The sequence below is a fragment of the Tenebrio molitor genome, chromosome 1 (assembly GCF_963966145.1).
Source record: "Tenebrio molitor chromosome 1, icTenMoli1.1, whole genome shotgun sequence".
Lineage (NCBI taxonomy): Eukaryota > Metazoa > Arthropoda > Insecta > Coleoptera > Tenebrionidae > Tenebrio > Tenebrio molitor.
The window spans coordinates 24,544,983-24,561,237 of NC_091046.1; the positions used below are offsets into that span (position 1 = coordinate 24,544,983).

At 31.8% G+C, this 16,255-nt stretch overlaps 1 protein-coding gene across 1 annotated transcript in view; it reads right to left on the bottom strand.

The window, feature by feature from the left end:
- Positions 1 to 1,019: 1,019 nt before the first annotated feature.
- LOC138123351 (sperm surface protein Sp17-like) overlaps positions 1,020 to 16,255 on the bottom strand; it is a 35,714-nt gene continuing 20,478 nt past the window's right edge. Inside the window, exons 2-4 of the mRNA XM_069038019.1 lie at positions 14,652 to 14,927; positions 6,763 to 6,878; positions 1,020 to 4,942 (exon numbers count right to left, since the gene is read on the bottom strand). Coding sequence (XP_068894120.1) covers positions 4,835 to 4,942; positions 6,763 to 6,878; positions 14,652 to 14,927 — 500 coding nt within the window. The 3' untranslated portion in view covers positions 1,020 to 4,834. The remainder of the gene's footprint in view (positions 4,943 to 6,762; positions 6,879 to 14,651; positions 14,928 to 16,255) is intronic.

Consider the following 16,255-nt stretch of genomic DNA (forward strand, 5'->3'; position numbering starts at 1 on the left):
CCTATGAAAGATGGTGGTGGTGCCGGGCAAGAAACCTCTTGTTATCTCCTGCTAGCCTAATGTTGTTGCCAATTTAAACTACGGTCTTGGCACCAGTTTTTGTTCTATTTCCGTCCAATCTGGACACCGGGGGAGCTGTCCAGGTGTCCGCTGGGCCTTGGAGGCCTGCCTTCACTCGGTTTGTCTATCTAAATACGAGCATTCGGCTACGGCGCACACATGAAATTTAGGTTATGTTAGGTATGTGATTCAACGGATGAAATATTGTAAAACGAGTATCAAGAGACTTGGAAGATGTCGTGGGAAGGTGTTTCAGTTGGTATGAGAAAATGGATACCAAAATGCTGGCCAACAGCAAATGAGGGTGACAACATCCAGATCGATTTGTAGTTCTTGAACCAAAATGTTTCGTGTGTACAAGATCTTTCGGGAAAGCCCTTGCCTTCATTTTCCGGATCAATTTTCACTGATTACATGGACTAATGAAAAACGATAACGGCAGATCATTACTGTCCTTTGTTAAGAAAACTTTAAATTAACAATGTGGAAAATCGGTTTAAAAATTCGGGTTCTTGCTTATTTTCAAAAGTAAAGAAAGTCTTAAAAAGATAAAGAACTACGTCAAAAGAGATGGTGATTGATGCTCTAGAAACTTGGTTTGTAGATCAAGAAAACGAATCATTTTTTAAAGAGTTAGACAACTTTGTAAACGTTGTGCTAAGGGCATTAAGATGATGGATTATTGTGTTGAATAATATAATATTTTTTTGCAAATAGGTAGTTTCCTTGTACATTAAGCTACAAACTTATGAATATCCCCACGTACAGTAAAAATGAAAATCCGGCAAACACAGCACAGCATTGTCAGCAGAATTAACGATTTATGAATAACGTACCTAATTAGAATTCCTAATTCTTTTTTATTTTTATTTTATTTTACCAAAAAACTTAATTACAGTTGTCTTATATTCTCCTCTTTGTTAGTTTAGTACACGACATAATGATAATGATAAACAATATTGTATAAGTTGATTGTATTTGTTGTTGGGATATTACAGTGTTTATATCATGAAAACAAAACTCACATAAAACAAGAAACAATACCTACGTAGGCAGGCTTACTGGAAAAATATTGCTAAATCCATGTTACATCTAAGGAATAAATAATTATATAAATACATGTGGGTAAGTAAATACATATACCCCGTATCTCGGTTTAAATGATTTTAATGGCTTCATACATTTCAGTTATTGTTACAGTAAGCCCACAAGTAACAAAATTTACTCAGCACTATAATTATATGTATATAACGGAGGTTTGTACATACAATAAGCATTTAATATTTAAAAATTTGGAAACTGTATAGGTATATTTAATTAAAGGACAAAACGCACATTACATCTATTTGTCAGTATAAATTTTTAGCCCAGTGGCTAAAACGAAATACAACGGAAAGTGAAAATTGGATTTAACAGACATTTAATGATTTTACTTAGATTGCCAGATATCTTAATTGGTAATGTATTTCACATCGTACTTGCAGCTTGCAAATGATAGGCACAGGTATGGGAAACAATAAAAACAACACCAGTTATTGCAGATGTCTAAAACTGTTAGATAAATGACCCGATTTTATGCAAGTGCAACTAACTATATGAATACTTGATGTAGGGGAAACATTAAACATAATTGTGGAGAAAGTTAGTCATAGAATGCATTAATTTTCGCATTTAGTTTTTAGAAAGAATAGATATTTTAAAAAAGAAACACAAGAGACTTTGATCATATAACATTTTTTGGTTGTCAGTGAAAAATGTTTGCCACGTCTTAGTGAAATGAGACAGACCTCAAATTTAAGTAATGACACTTAATGTATGTTAAGTCCTTAAGATGTTGAAATCGAAAAACATTATTTTTAGATAGGTATACATAAAAAGAAATAAATAAATACAAAACAATACTTTGTATGTAAGTAGATTATGTATGATGTAGGTATCTATTTAAATTTAAAATTGGTTGTCGAATGTATAGAATTTGTGATATTATTTATTTTGGAGATTATGATTATCATATTCAGTTTTAAAAACGAGCTCATACACAACCGATGTTTTGTTTTTGTTGATATTATTTTGTTGTTATATATTATTCTTCTTGGTTTAGCAGTTGAATGTTTAAATAATATTAACTTCATAAAGATTGTCCGTTATCCTATAACTGTTTTCATCTTTCTTTGGGATAAGTGAGATTTTTAAAATGTCTTAAAACAATTTGAACATAAAATTTTCAACGAATTACTAGATTAAACAGTGTAAGCAACAATTAACAAATGTCTAATAAGCTAAATACGTCCCGTTAACACAATTTGAAATTTTTGTTTCTAAATATATACTTAGGAATATTATCCTAATTAGTAATTACTTATATGCTATTATGTCCGGAATCTCTGCTTTAAAAAAAGCAGCAAGCAATGGAAATTTTAGAGTTTAAAATTTAGATGTTTCAACTAGGTCCTTAAAATGTATAAGTCGTAAACAGTTGGTTAAAATCTCTGTAACTTAAAAAAAGATTATCTTATAGTTAAGATTAATTAGGTATGTAAATTCTTACTTACGGTTTTTAAGAATCATTAAAGCTTTGTCGGAGATCATAATAGTTTTATAGAAAGTATATAATTTTTATATTTGTTATTTTCTGCACAAAAAATGTATCACTTTCCTGAATCTTGAAAAGTTAGTCAATATGATCATATATGATCTTTAGTAAATTTATAATCTGAAGTAAACTGTAATACATAATTATTTACGTTATAAGTCCGATAAGTTACTGAGTTAGACATTATGGACGAGGCGACGTTAGGAGTACTACCGGAAGTGTGTCGTAACTGAATGTAAAATTTATGGTAGCCGCTCAGTATAAAAAACATCAAAGTGATGTGAATAAGTGAGTATGAGTACCTACACACCGTTCACACACAGAAGTTGTTAAATCGGGTGCAAAACAACTCAATATTTTTAGAATTGGCTGCAAAACAACTCAACATTTTTGGATGCAATCGTTAATTAAAAAAAAATCAAATAAAATTCCCATCACCGCACTTTTTACCTAAAAAATGACAGTGACAGCGACAAAAATTGACAGCTCACATGAAAGCGGCAAACATTTTATAACATGGGCATGGTCTGCTTCGACTACAATCTTTAGAATAGCCCTGTATAACTCACCTACCGGAAATGTAATCGAAGATTTACCAGACAGTATGAAATAAAATATGTTTCTATTTAATGTATCTTTTTACGTAGACATTTTTGTATATGTTATTAACATGCTTATTATAATAAGAAATAATTAACGTCAATGTTGAATTGTTCAATATAAAATAATACTCGATAAACGTTTTTCGTAGATTTTTACTATCACCTATGTGACCGCATCAACTGACTATTCCTACTTATTTTGTTCGATAAGGTTTTGGTAAATTAGTCTTGATACACTTTGGCAACTACAGCTACAAAATTTACTTTGTGATCTAGTACAATTATTATTGATTTTTTATTAATAAACCACTTTTTAATTTCATTTAATTTTATTTTTACATTAGTAAGTCGTGCATTAACTTTTTTTGTAATATAATATTGCTCCTCAAGCCAGCGGATAATTTATTGTGCAGATAAAATAGTATTTAATTATCTTCACTTCAAAATAACGAAGTGTAAATGTCGAGTCCAATTTGCAAATCCGCTGTTTGTTAAAAGAGTTAGTCATTTTATAAAACCCAACCAGATTCTAAAATCGTAGTTTTATTTTACAATCTTCAGTCGTTTTGTGAACTGACGAATCAAGAAACAGCCACATTATGAAATACACAGAAGGCTGTAGACTGTTAACGTGTTTTGCATTTCAAGTTACACTAGGTACACTGAACTTGTGTGGAAGTGTTGCCGAAATTGTACAAAGAACAGTTTTTTTTTAAATTTCGGCTAAAATGCAATAATAGTATTTAACGAGCTCGTGTGTAAATTGGGCTTTTTATGGCATGAGTGGGCCAGTCTCGTTGCACTCGCGTTTTAAAGGCCCACGACTGCTAAAAAGAGCCGAATGAGTTGAATACGACGTTTTTTTTGTTCGACGGGCCCCTTAAAGGCTCCAAATCGCGTAAAATATCTAAAATTAGTTTGACGTTTCGTTTTGACAAGTTGTGATCAAAATTCGTTCACAGAGAAAATTCTCAAATTCTGAGTGTCGAACAAAAAAAAAAAAAACATTAAGGCCCGGTTTATTCAGCTTCAAGTAAATTTATCTGGCCAATAGTTGCTATGATTTAAAATCTGCTATTGGTAGATCCATGGTAATTACCGTTCAATTAAAGTTACTTGAAGGTGAATAAACCAGGCCTAAGTGTAACATTTATGTATTAAATTTATAACAAAGCCAAGGCTTAGAATCTCTTCCGACTATTTTATACTAGATAAGTATTGTTTCAATAGTCATCAACTCATCACAGCTGACAAATTAGTAGAATAGAATCTGGGGATTTAGTAAAACAGCAAACGACCAACATCGCTGAATTTTACTTTGGCTGTTTCTTGTTTCACAAGTTTTATAAAATGACTAACCCTTTCATAAAATAGCGGATTTTGCATTTTGACTGCGATACAGACATTATATTTTATTTCAAGAAAAATTTATGGTACTTTATCATATAATATTAGAAGGTTTTGACGTCTTCTAGTTTTAACATTTTTAACAATTTTAAACAGATTTTTCAATATGTATAATTTCAACAAACACGAAAACATATTTTAACGATTCTGGTACTTATTGACGATTACTACGTTAATTTTCATGATCCTTGCGTGACATGTGACCCCTGAAAGAAGCTTGAATTTTTACAGCAGCTTTGTTCAGATCTGGATCTGAAAGATCTATGTCTAGTTCTTCTTCCTGAGAAAAATAAGAAGCATATTAGAAATATTAGCATTAACTTTCTTATTTTATTGGTAAGTACATTATATTAAATCACAAACTTTTACTTATACAAAACGGGAAATGTTTATTACCATACATAATTTCTTTGAATAAGACAATATTTAAAAATCATTAAAATGACACTCCAAAATCCGGGGTCGTCTTACACAAGGATTGATCCTTATTTTGGCCTTGACCTATTTCCAAGGAATAAGAAATTTTGGACATTTTACATTTTTCACAAGTTTGTGTAATAATCTTAATGGAATTGTTGGAAAAATTGTTCAATTGTTCAATCTTGCATCCTTGGAGTGTGTCAAGCAAAGAAAACATTAATAAAGTCTAATATTTAGAACGCACAATCGGGCAACTAGAGAAGCTTTTTTACCATACAATTGATAGTGTTTTAATCCATGAATTATCTAGACAGGAAATACCTAGTTATTTGCAATATAGGCGCTCAGAATACTCGTTTAAAAACAGTAACAAGTTATGATATCTATGTGAACGTAATTTACCTAATGTGCAGAAAGAACATAAAGTACAATCATGTAGGTTTTTCTTGACGATTTGTAACGATACATGAAACATGGGTAACTAACATCACCTAAGAATTTTAGATTGACCCGTAGGTAGGGAAACTGCTACATGAGTTGTATGTATTTTAGAATCTAGAAAAAATTGTTTCCAAATTAAACTGAATCTGAATTAAAATTGAATCGATGCTGTGCGTGCTATTCTATCAAAACAATATGTGCCGTTTATTTATTTTCCACATCTCGAACTCCTAGTAATTATTGATTATCCCTAAATTAAAAGAATATTTATGTGACAGAATATTCGTGTGATACTGAAGTGGTGGACAATAACAAATGTTTTTCCCGGAACTTGTAAAAAGGTTGGAACATTACTAGAAAAAACCTATCAATTTTGATGTTGAAAAATAATATAATTTCCCAAATTGTGCGATAGAAATTAGGTCATAGGTGGGGCACAAAAATCGATTTTCGTTCAGAAACCTTAGAAGTTAATTTTGAACAATGATTTTAAAATTGCTTATATCATTTACGTGGATATACTCCGTTTCTGAGTTCGATGCCGGTAAGTCGTAAAACCGGGTTGTCATAAATCAATAATAATCACCGCTTAAACACACGTACACGCAAATTTCTTTTGTCGGGAAGATACTTGCGTTCGGCTCACGTTAACAAATTGGCCGTCTCGTTCTGAAAGTTCTGGGTTGGCCTGACCTTGCGCCAAAATTTGACCTTCAGTGTGTCACAAATATCAAATTATAAAAATGCCTCGAAAAACAAGGAATCTTTTAACCGCTAAATTAAAGCGAACGTTCATTAAGTGCTTCGAAGAATTTAAAAAACACGATAAACTACGACCAAAACGGCTGTCAACAGTTTTATTTCATAACCCCACGTTTTTCTGACACTTTCAAACACACTAAAAACAAAAGTTGTCGGTTGTATTTTCGAGGTAGAATGCAGTGTTGGTGGATTTTTGATTTTGAAACAAATTATAATTAATTATTCGTGAAATGTTTTGGACGCACTGGAATCTGTCAGCGCTTCGGTCGTTTTATGGCTTAGCGGCATCGGGCTCAGAAACAGAGTATGGCAAATTATATCGGTATTTGTCTAATCTTTCAGTCAGTTAGTGAAATTTATATTGTCAATTATTTGTGATAGCTTTTAAACATTATAGAAACTGTTTGTTATTCAGCGATAATTAATGGCTGTTTTCGCAAAGTTAGAAAAAAAAACTTTTTTCACAAAAAATGTTACCTCATTTTTCTTGTCTTGAGGAGAATCATCTGTTTCATTTTCCTTCTTTTCCATTTGTTTTCTTATCATATGCCCTCTAAAAGATGCTTGAATTTTTGTAGCTGCGTGGCACAATTCTGAAACGAAGAGGTAAACTTTAACAATATAGTCTTATACAGACGGACCCCGCTACTAAGTACAATATAATTTTATGTTCCGTAGGTACCAAATTTTGTCGTTATGTGAATCGTTGCCTTTTTTCACTTTTCAGTGCATAGTACCATATTGTAGTGCAATCGACGTACGAGTATATTTGTTTAAGTGATGTAAAAAATATTTTCAATAAGAGCTTTGGATAAAGCATTATTTTCGTCTTTCAGTAAAGTGGCACTTTTAGTCCCTTGATAACAAAAGCACATCTGAATAAGTTCATTTATTGATAATGGGATTATTACGTACAGTTAATTTCAAAATTATCGAGTACACCTCAAAAATCAAGAAGTCGATTTATTAGAGTTTTTTCCAGATGTGAAGATGCCTTTTTGAAATGTAGACGTCATATTTTTATATAGGTTAGGTAAGTTTGACAACATATATTTTAGAGCACCATAATATTGTTTGTTTTATCCTCTCTACACGGTGCTCTTCGCGATGTTATAATATTGGGCTACCATCCGGATCAACCACCCTTCTTCTAATTTGGAAAGAATGACCACTTTCGCGTATTCGGTTAGATTAGGCATTTTGTTTGTCAAAATTGACATTGATCTTTGACAAAAAATGTAAGTGCATTTTACACTGTAGAAAATTAGGTGTACTCTATAATTTTGAAATTAACTGTACATAATGTGTCAAAGTAACAGAAAAGTAATGCATGAAAAAGAAATTTACGTAACACAATACAAAATATGTATTCAAAAGACCAAAATTGAACCCCTTTATTTCTTTCTTATTAATATTTATATTTATACAGGGTCGTTCTCATTCTAAATGATTGTCCCATCGCAGTAGACGTTGGTGAGGTAGTTGAATGTGCCGCAAGCCTCATAACATGAATGAGACTAGTATCGCCGATAGGTGGCGCTACCGGCGCTAGCGGAAATATGTCTACTAGTTTGTCTAACGTTGCGAGGCTGGCGGCACATCCAAAATTTGTGTGGGTTTTCAACGCCAACTACGATGGGACAATCATTTATAACGATCCTGTATTACAGGGTCATTATAAATGATTACAAACATAGGAGGCAAAAAGCACATGCCCTTTTCGTTATGCATCAAGGTTTTTAAACTATCAGGCCGTTTTTTTTTTGTGTGTGTTGCATCGTTGCAAATAAAAGGGATGTGGATTTATTGTTTGGAGGTGTGTGTGTACTACATTATTATTATCAGTTATTCATTTTTGGAAAAAATGGTCTTAAACAGCGGGTGTTTTTTTCTGCATTTACAAATTGAATCTCTGGAATGCCACAAACATAAAAATTGTCTATATGATTCAAAATTTAAATGCAAGAGTTTTCTCGTTATTCCACTCCATATTTACTGTAAACCTGTCTGTTTACCACATTTTTCATTCAAAACGTACGACTGATGCCAGCAGGTTCTTATCATGATCGGGATACACGTGCGTCAATTTGTTTCTAGGTAAAAAGTCAGATGCGCTATAAAATAACGTATACAGACAGGCATGCGTTTTATTGCCCTATATACCTATAAGTCCTATAACGCATGCATCAGGATGAATAAAATGAGGCATCGTCTAAAACTACCATTAAGTAACCTTCTCAGAAACGAGCCATGGAGCTAATTTAAAGCGTCGTATAAGGGACGCTAAACGTATCGTTCTGAAGCGGGCCCTGGCTGTTTTTTTTTTCTAGTAATACAAATATGCATACTTATTTTAAACAAATAAACATAATAATATCTGTGCTTTCATGTGTCTACTATAGGCTTGAATTTCATTTATTGCGACCATAGCAGATACTCTTAAGAAGCAGTTTACAAACAAATATTTGTTGAAATAGAACACAATATCTACAGTTAATTTCAAAATTATCGAGTACACCTCAAAAATCAAGAAGTCGATTTATTACAGATTTTTCCACATGTAAAGATGCCTTTTTGAAATTTGAGCGTCATATTTTTTATATAGGTTAGGTAAGTTTGACAACATAAAATGTCGCTGATATTTTAGAACACCATAATATTGACTGTTTTATCCTCTGCATGGTGCTCTTCGCAATGTTATAATACTGAGCTACCCTCCGGATCTTCTTCTAATTTGGAAAGAATGAGCACTTTCGCGTTTTCGGTTAGATTCGGAATTAGTTTGTCAAAATTGACAATGATCATTGACAAAAATTGTAAGTAATTTCACACTGTAGAAAATTAGGTGTACTCTATAATTTTGAAATTAACTGTACATTCAATTCCACAATTCAAGTTTTCTGTTTATTAATAATTTCAACAAATTTAAAGAAAATTATATTAAGAGTAATATATTTATAAATATTAAATATTGGGTGATTCAAAATGATTGTGGATAAGTATGGCAACTATGTACGAAAATTTATGTGGTAACTGTGTGAGTAGGATAGAGTTGACATTTCTTTGACAGTTCATAGTCGCGCAATTTTGAAAATTGTCAAATCAATGTGCAATGGTATAAAAAAAAATCAAATGCACGCATATGAAATGTCATACAAATGTCAACTCTACCCCACCCACACAGTTGCCACAAAAATTTTCGTACATATAGTTTGTCTCAATTCTAAATTTCCACCACCTGTTGAATTATGTTGGCAAAATAAGAATATTTCCAAATTGGGGATTCTTAATAACCAAAGTTTCACAAACATGATTCGAAAACATTAAAATTAGTTCATAAATTTATTTTGCTTTTAGAAGTTGATTTTCTGCCTACTTACTTGCTGCATTTTAAAAAGGTTGTCGTTCTTCCCATTTATTTTAAAATTTTGAGCTGTAAAAACGGAAATTGTCAGATAACCTAATAATACAGTCTGACGCATTTTTCACAAAACAGTGTTGCCGGTTGTATTTCCAACGTAGAATGCAGTGTTGGTGGAAATTTAGAATTCAGACAGACTTTAGTTGCCATACTTATCCACAATCATTTTGAATCACCCAATATAATTAATCAACTTAAGTACCGTGCGATCATTTAAATTATAAATTAGAGTGAGTTGTGGATTTTAAATTAAGTTGGCACTACTAACTGTTGACAATTTGATTTAAAATTTGAATTGTCCAAAGAGACGTTTCAAAATGTTTGATTTAGAACATAAACGTTTTCTTACTGTAGATTACCAAAAATTCGTCCAACAAATTTATAAATTTGTGGTGAAATTTCGTAGTGTTGGGACTGTTGGTCGAAAGGCCGGTTGCGGAGCGCCAAAAAAAAGAACTCCTCAGATTGTGGCAGATGTTGCAGCAAGAATGGAGCAGTCTCCTAAAAAATCTCCCCGTAGGTTAGCCCAAGAGATGGACCTCTCATATCAGATGGAAATTGTCATAAAATGTTAAAACAAGATTTAAATCTTCAAACCCATAAAATTACCGTCGTTCAAGAGCTGCTCCCACGAGATTTTCCTATGCGAATAAGACACTGTTAGTGGTTTTTGAATCATCTAAATTTCTAGGCAATTTCTAATACATGCAACGCTATAACCGTTCACAAAGTTAACCATAACCTCACATTTATTCAATCAGTCAAGTCAATTGGCATTCTGGGCAATCGTATAAAAAAAATCCCGCCTACTCTAATTTATAATTTAAATAATCGCACGGTACAGTTAGCGACACGGAATTTCGGGCATCATTTTTCTGTCACTTTAAAAAATTGCTATGTAAATCACTCTTTATTGTCAACGTGACACTCAAAAGTCAAATTTTGAAATTTATTTTTTGTTCACGTCAATCGCATGTCAATCAAAATCGTGGCAAAGGGTAAAATTGAGGTTAATAATGTTAAGCCTATTTTACATTTTTTGACGGTATATTGACAGTGATGCCCGAAATTCCGTGTCTCGAACTGTACATAACATTTTGTTTTACAATACAAAAATTTCCGATAATAATGCGGAATCTGGAAAAGTGCCCTGAATGCTTGCAGCGTTTCCACGTTGAATGGCAAGGGAAATCCTCTCAAAAAGGAAGTTCTAATTTGTTTGATTTTGAATCGCCTGATTCCGTAATAAGTCGGTTTCCGATGACATTAATGAAATCGATGGCTTCTTTGCCAAGTGTGTTGAACATGTCTTCGTAAATCTGCTCCAATTATAACGTGCGATCAATTAAAAAAAAATCGAGTTACCTGGATTGTGGTATTCTGATGCTTTGATTGGTTCAAACCACCATTTTCGCCTGCTCTGATTGTTTTTTTGATCGCATGGTATTAAGTTTTAAAACATATCTTATACGTTTAATATTTTCCTGTTTGAAAAATAAAGTTTCTAATAAATTTAATAATGATTTTTGTTTCAAAATAGGTGATTTTTAGAGTGAAGGAAACTGACGGAATAAAGTTGAATTAATTAGACACGAAACTCCGTAAATTAATACAATGCATAAATTTATATGCCAATTTAAAGTCCTGCAGTATAGTTTTGCCAGTTTAAATAATCAAACACTATACATAAGTAGATAAACCCGTGGTTTAAAATAATTTGAAAAGTTTTAACTATCTGAAACTGTATCTATATGAACATCCCTCTTGTTTGGCCACATCCGAGTCGTTTATTGATTGTTGCCTCATTTTAGTTCACCTGGAGAACTCTCTTCTCGTCCATTCTACATAAAGCTTGTACGTTTGAAATTCGTGCGTTAAAAGTTTATTGCTTTAGCGATTGATTTAAAATAATTTTTCCTGTTCCAGGTAAAATTATTATTGCTTTTATGAAAATAAAAATATACATGAATTAATATTGTAGAACAAGTAAGTAACTGTAAATGTCATATTTATAACAAATACACAATTATATATTTTCAAAAGCGAACTTAGTACTTAATTCTGTTTATATTTCAATGAATCTATAAAATGCTATTTACATACGACCCAATCTCCTGTTTGAGACAGCGTCGTATTTTTATTCCTGAAGCAATCACGATAATTATTATAGGGGTAGGGTGTTATGTTCAAATTGTTTAACTTTACGTCTTCAAAAGAAGGTATCAAACACGATTTAGTAATTTTGTTAAAAGGTGTTCAATCTGAATTGTACTTTTACTGAGAGTAGATGATGTGAAGAAAATATACCCAATTAAATTGTTATTTCCCTCCACCACCCGGCGGCACGGCAATTTTGCCGGAGTACTTACACTATCAACATAATTACCGGCGTCTCGCCTCCACATTTTGACTTTGTTGTGTTTTTATATTATGTTCTTTGTCAATGTTAAGGAACTTCCTCACGATATGACATGAGTATAATAATATACCTTTTTGAATTTCAATTACCAATGTGTTTCCTAAATACAGAATTTTTAAAAAAAGATTGCGGTACTATTTCCGTCGCTGAAATTATAAGTGGTAAAATCGAATTTTTTTCTAAACACCAAAGATTTCTCATAGCAACGGAGAGCTCTAAATATTTATTAAATTTTGTGTTATATGTCTGTGTTATATTATGTGAATTTGGAACAGCTATATCTAAAAGATATGCTTGCTTTTGTTGTTTATTTAAAATAACAATGTCTGGTCTGTTATGTTTAATATGAATGTCAGTTAAAACTGTTCGATCAAAATATAATTTGTAATTGTCATTTTCCAAACAACTTTCTGGTTTATAACTATAATGTGGTTGCGTATCCTTTAATAAATTGAATTTAACAGCTAAATTCATGTGTATAATTTTAGCGAATATATCATGACGTTTTTTATATTCGCTTTGAGCCAAAACGGTGCAAGAAGAAATGATGTGTTCAATTGTTTCCCCTTCAGTTCCGCAAATCCTACATTTATCAATGATCGATTGCAAACCGCATATGTGTTTTAAATTTATTATAATTATAATTATCCTGATATAAATACCGGGTGAGATGAGTTTTATCGTCAGTGCGAAAACATCCACTTCTAATCAATTTAAAATTCTCAAAAAATTCAGGAATGATTGTGTATCACTCTAGAACAGTCTGTGAAAATTTCAACATTTTTAATGAAACAGGTAAAGATTTTGTTTTAATTCAATAACTGCTACATTAATTTACATAATTTTTCACTGAGAGTCCTTTCAAACATTCAGGAAAAATTTGGTGTCATTGAAATCATGAAAACATCACCGGTTTTTGAAATAAATGGAATTTGATATTAAAGCCTAAAATTTAGCTATGATTTATTATTAAATTGGGCGGTCAGTTCCACAAAAGAAGTTGACGTAGGTTATTTATGATACCCTTTAAGGACTTAAGAATTACTACAAAAGTGGTCAACAGATGTTCCCAACAATGAGATATTTATTTATGACACTGCAGTTGTAAATCTTGGTCATTTTTCGCTCTTAATGTTAAAATTGGAATAATTCAAAAACGAATAATTTTCTTTTGATGCGAATTTCGTAAATGGGTTCTTTGAATTAATTGTGAATTATGAGCGTGTACGAAAAATTTTTTTATTTTGCTCAAAATCGATTTTTTTAAATTTTATGGCTCTGAATTTAGTTATTGATTACACACATTTGAAGTCTTATTTCAAGGGAATGTAACCCTAAAGTTTCTTAATTTTTACTAATTTTTTAATAGGGTTAATCGTGCTGACGATAAAACTCATCTCACCCGGTACATAGATTTTTTAAACACATTATACATATAATAGTGACATTAGTGGTCTTTTATACTTTTATACACGTGTTTTTTAAATGCAAGTACAAAAAAAGACTGGTAATAGGTGAGGATGAGTAGAACTCATACACAAAAAAATTATCACTTATAAATCTTATAATTTATAATATCCCAAGTGCATTCATTATTTCCGGAAATTTTTTCGAATGCATTTCCAAAACGTAATTAGCCCGAGTGTTCCACTTAATACGTTTTGGAAATGCATTCAAAAAAATTTCCGGATATTAATCAATGCACGAGGGCATATTAAATTATAAATTTCTGACAAAAAAAAAATCAAGTTGTATAATAGAATTATCCTTGACAACGGAAAAAAAATTGAGATTTTTAATAAATAAATGATTTTGATTGGCTGAAAAAATTTCCACTTAATAATTTCATGTTGGGTTAGCTAGGTGCAAAAAATTACCATGAAATCTCTATATTGTTATAGAAACGACACCGAATTCTGTTTTTCTATTGGCTATTTTTTTTAAGTGTCGTGCGATTTTCATTAGTAATATCCCCACTGCATGTCAAATTGTCGATAATTTGACATACCCGAGGGGTATTAGGAGGACTATTTCCCGAATAATATTTACCCAAATATTTTTATGAAAAAGCAGCAAGCAAAAATAAAATTCGGTATTTGGACCACAAAGTTTTTTGTTAAGAAGAATTATCGGAAAATGCACCCGTGCAAATTACCGCCTAATTTAGCCCACATTGGATGATTTTTGAAAATTTAAGCGACTTGATTTGCTTAAATATTGTGAGGGAAATAGTCACAAGTAATACATGCAACGAGTGGGTACGAAATAGCCGGAAATTTTCGGTCTCAGATACGAGTATGTATTTGTTTCAATTTAAAATTATCAAGTGGCTATTTTAACGTAACGTTGGTTACTTGATTACGTACATACACTGACCTGTGTTAAACTAAACATAGGGAATAAATATGGACTATGTTTAAAAGTTAAAAAAATGTCCCGGTATAAGAAATACATACAAAGACAAGTGGAGACAGCTGTGGTTGTGACTGTTGTTAGTGACGGCCCAGTATGTACATACATTCTTACCTGTATCATCAGCCCTGAATTCTTCTTCTAATTGTTGTGACGATGGTTCTGTTTCTTCGTGTTTTCCCGGTTGTTTCATGTTGTTCCTAGTTTGATGGCCACGGAACGCCGCTTGAATCTTTACAGCGGCTTCTTCGAGATCTGACTTATCTTTCAATTTTTCGTTCTCTCTACTTTTCGATGTTGCTCTATTTTCACTTTTACCTTCAATATTAGCCGATATATTACCGTTAGATGTTACGGTAACTGTTTTAGCAGATTCTGATGGCGAATTATCTGAAAATTAAAAAAATATAATTTTTCAAATTAACTGCAAAATCTAAATCCAAAAGCAATATTAACCATTATACAGGGTGTCTCAAAAGTCGCGAATTCCGAATTCAGAGCGTTGTAGGGGATCACTTCAGTAGTCCAAATATGGAAATAAAATAAAAATTGGGACTCCCCCCACAAAGATACATTGGTCTGAAGGTGCACTTTTTGAACTGCGTTTTCTTCAAATACAGGCTGAAAAGTTCAGTGTTTATTGTTATTTATGGTTTAGATGATTGTGAAAAATAATAACGTAAAACAACTTTTTGAAGAATAGTTTTACTTTGGAGTAAAAAAATCTTAAATTTTTGTAAGTTTTCTTAAAAATGGAACGGCAACGTAGCTAGATTAGTATTTTGTCACTGTGGATATGAAGGCTGCTATGTATTGAACAAAATTAAAGTGCTTATACATATCTTCTTCAGGAAGAGCGAATTTTGTTTTTCTAAGTATTTTTCGAGCTCCACTAGGTGCTTCCCTACCAAGCTCTGAATTCGGAATTCGCGAATTTTGAGACACCCTGAAGAATTAAAAACAAAAAGACAAAAAGTAATTAAAATTATTATAGCACTGGCTAGTAAAAAACAAATAGTCAAAATCTTTTTTAATATTTAAAATAAACGAGATCAAAGCTGCACTTTTTGAGCCCCCATATCTTCAAATCTAAAATATAAAGAATTTTTTAATTACATATTTTTCTCATTATTTTCTAACATGAGTGGACATTGTCCCACTGAGTTGTTCCGCGAATTTTGGGGCACCCAGTACTTACAAATAAAATATTACGTAGTTTGTTTGAACATTATTTAAACTTAAAATATTTATGTAACCATACAAGAAACGAATTACATAATTTGTTTTTGCTGTAGCCAAGACAATTACATAAATAAATATTCGTAGTCGACTACAAAAGAGAAAAGCAAAGTGATACAAAACCAGAAGAAAGAATTGTGAACTACCTAATTTTTTAGCCATTTTTAGGTGACAGGGAATCCTGCGTATATCTGTAGTTAATTAAATGAAAATGAATTATCAGTTATCTTTTAAATTGAACCTATTCGAGGACGACACGATGAAAAACAAGGTCAAAGTTAGTTTATTAGCGCTACGATCGAACGTTCTGCCTTGCTCTGATTCCTTCATGACGTCACCGGATATGACCACGCCATTTGTTACAATCAGCCAATAGCAATTTACTTAATTTCACACTTTAATCTCATAAAAGTAATTTAATTTTCATTGTTCGAACGTACTAACTCATGTTCCTGAACCTTCATAAGGATTTTCGGTTT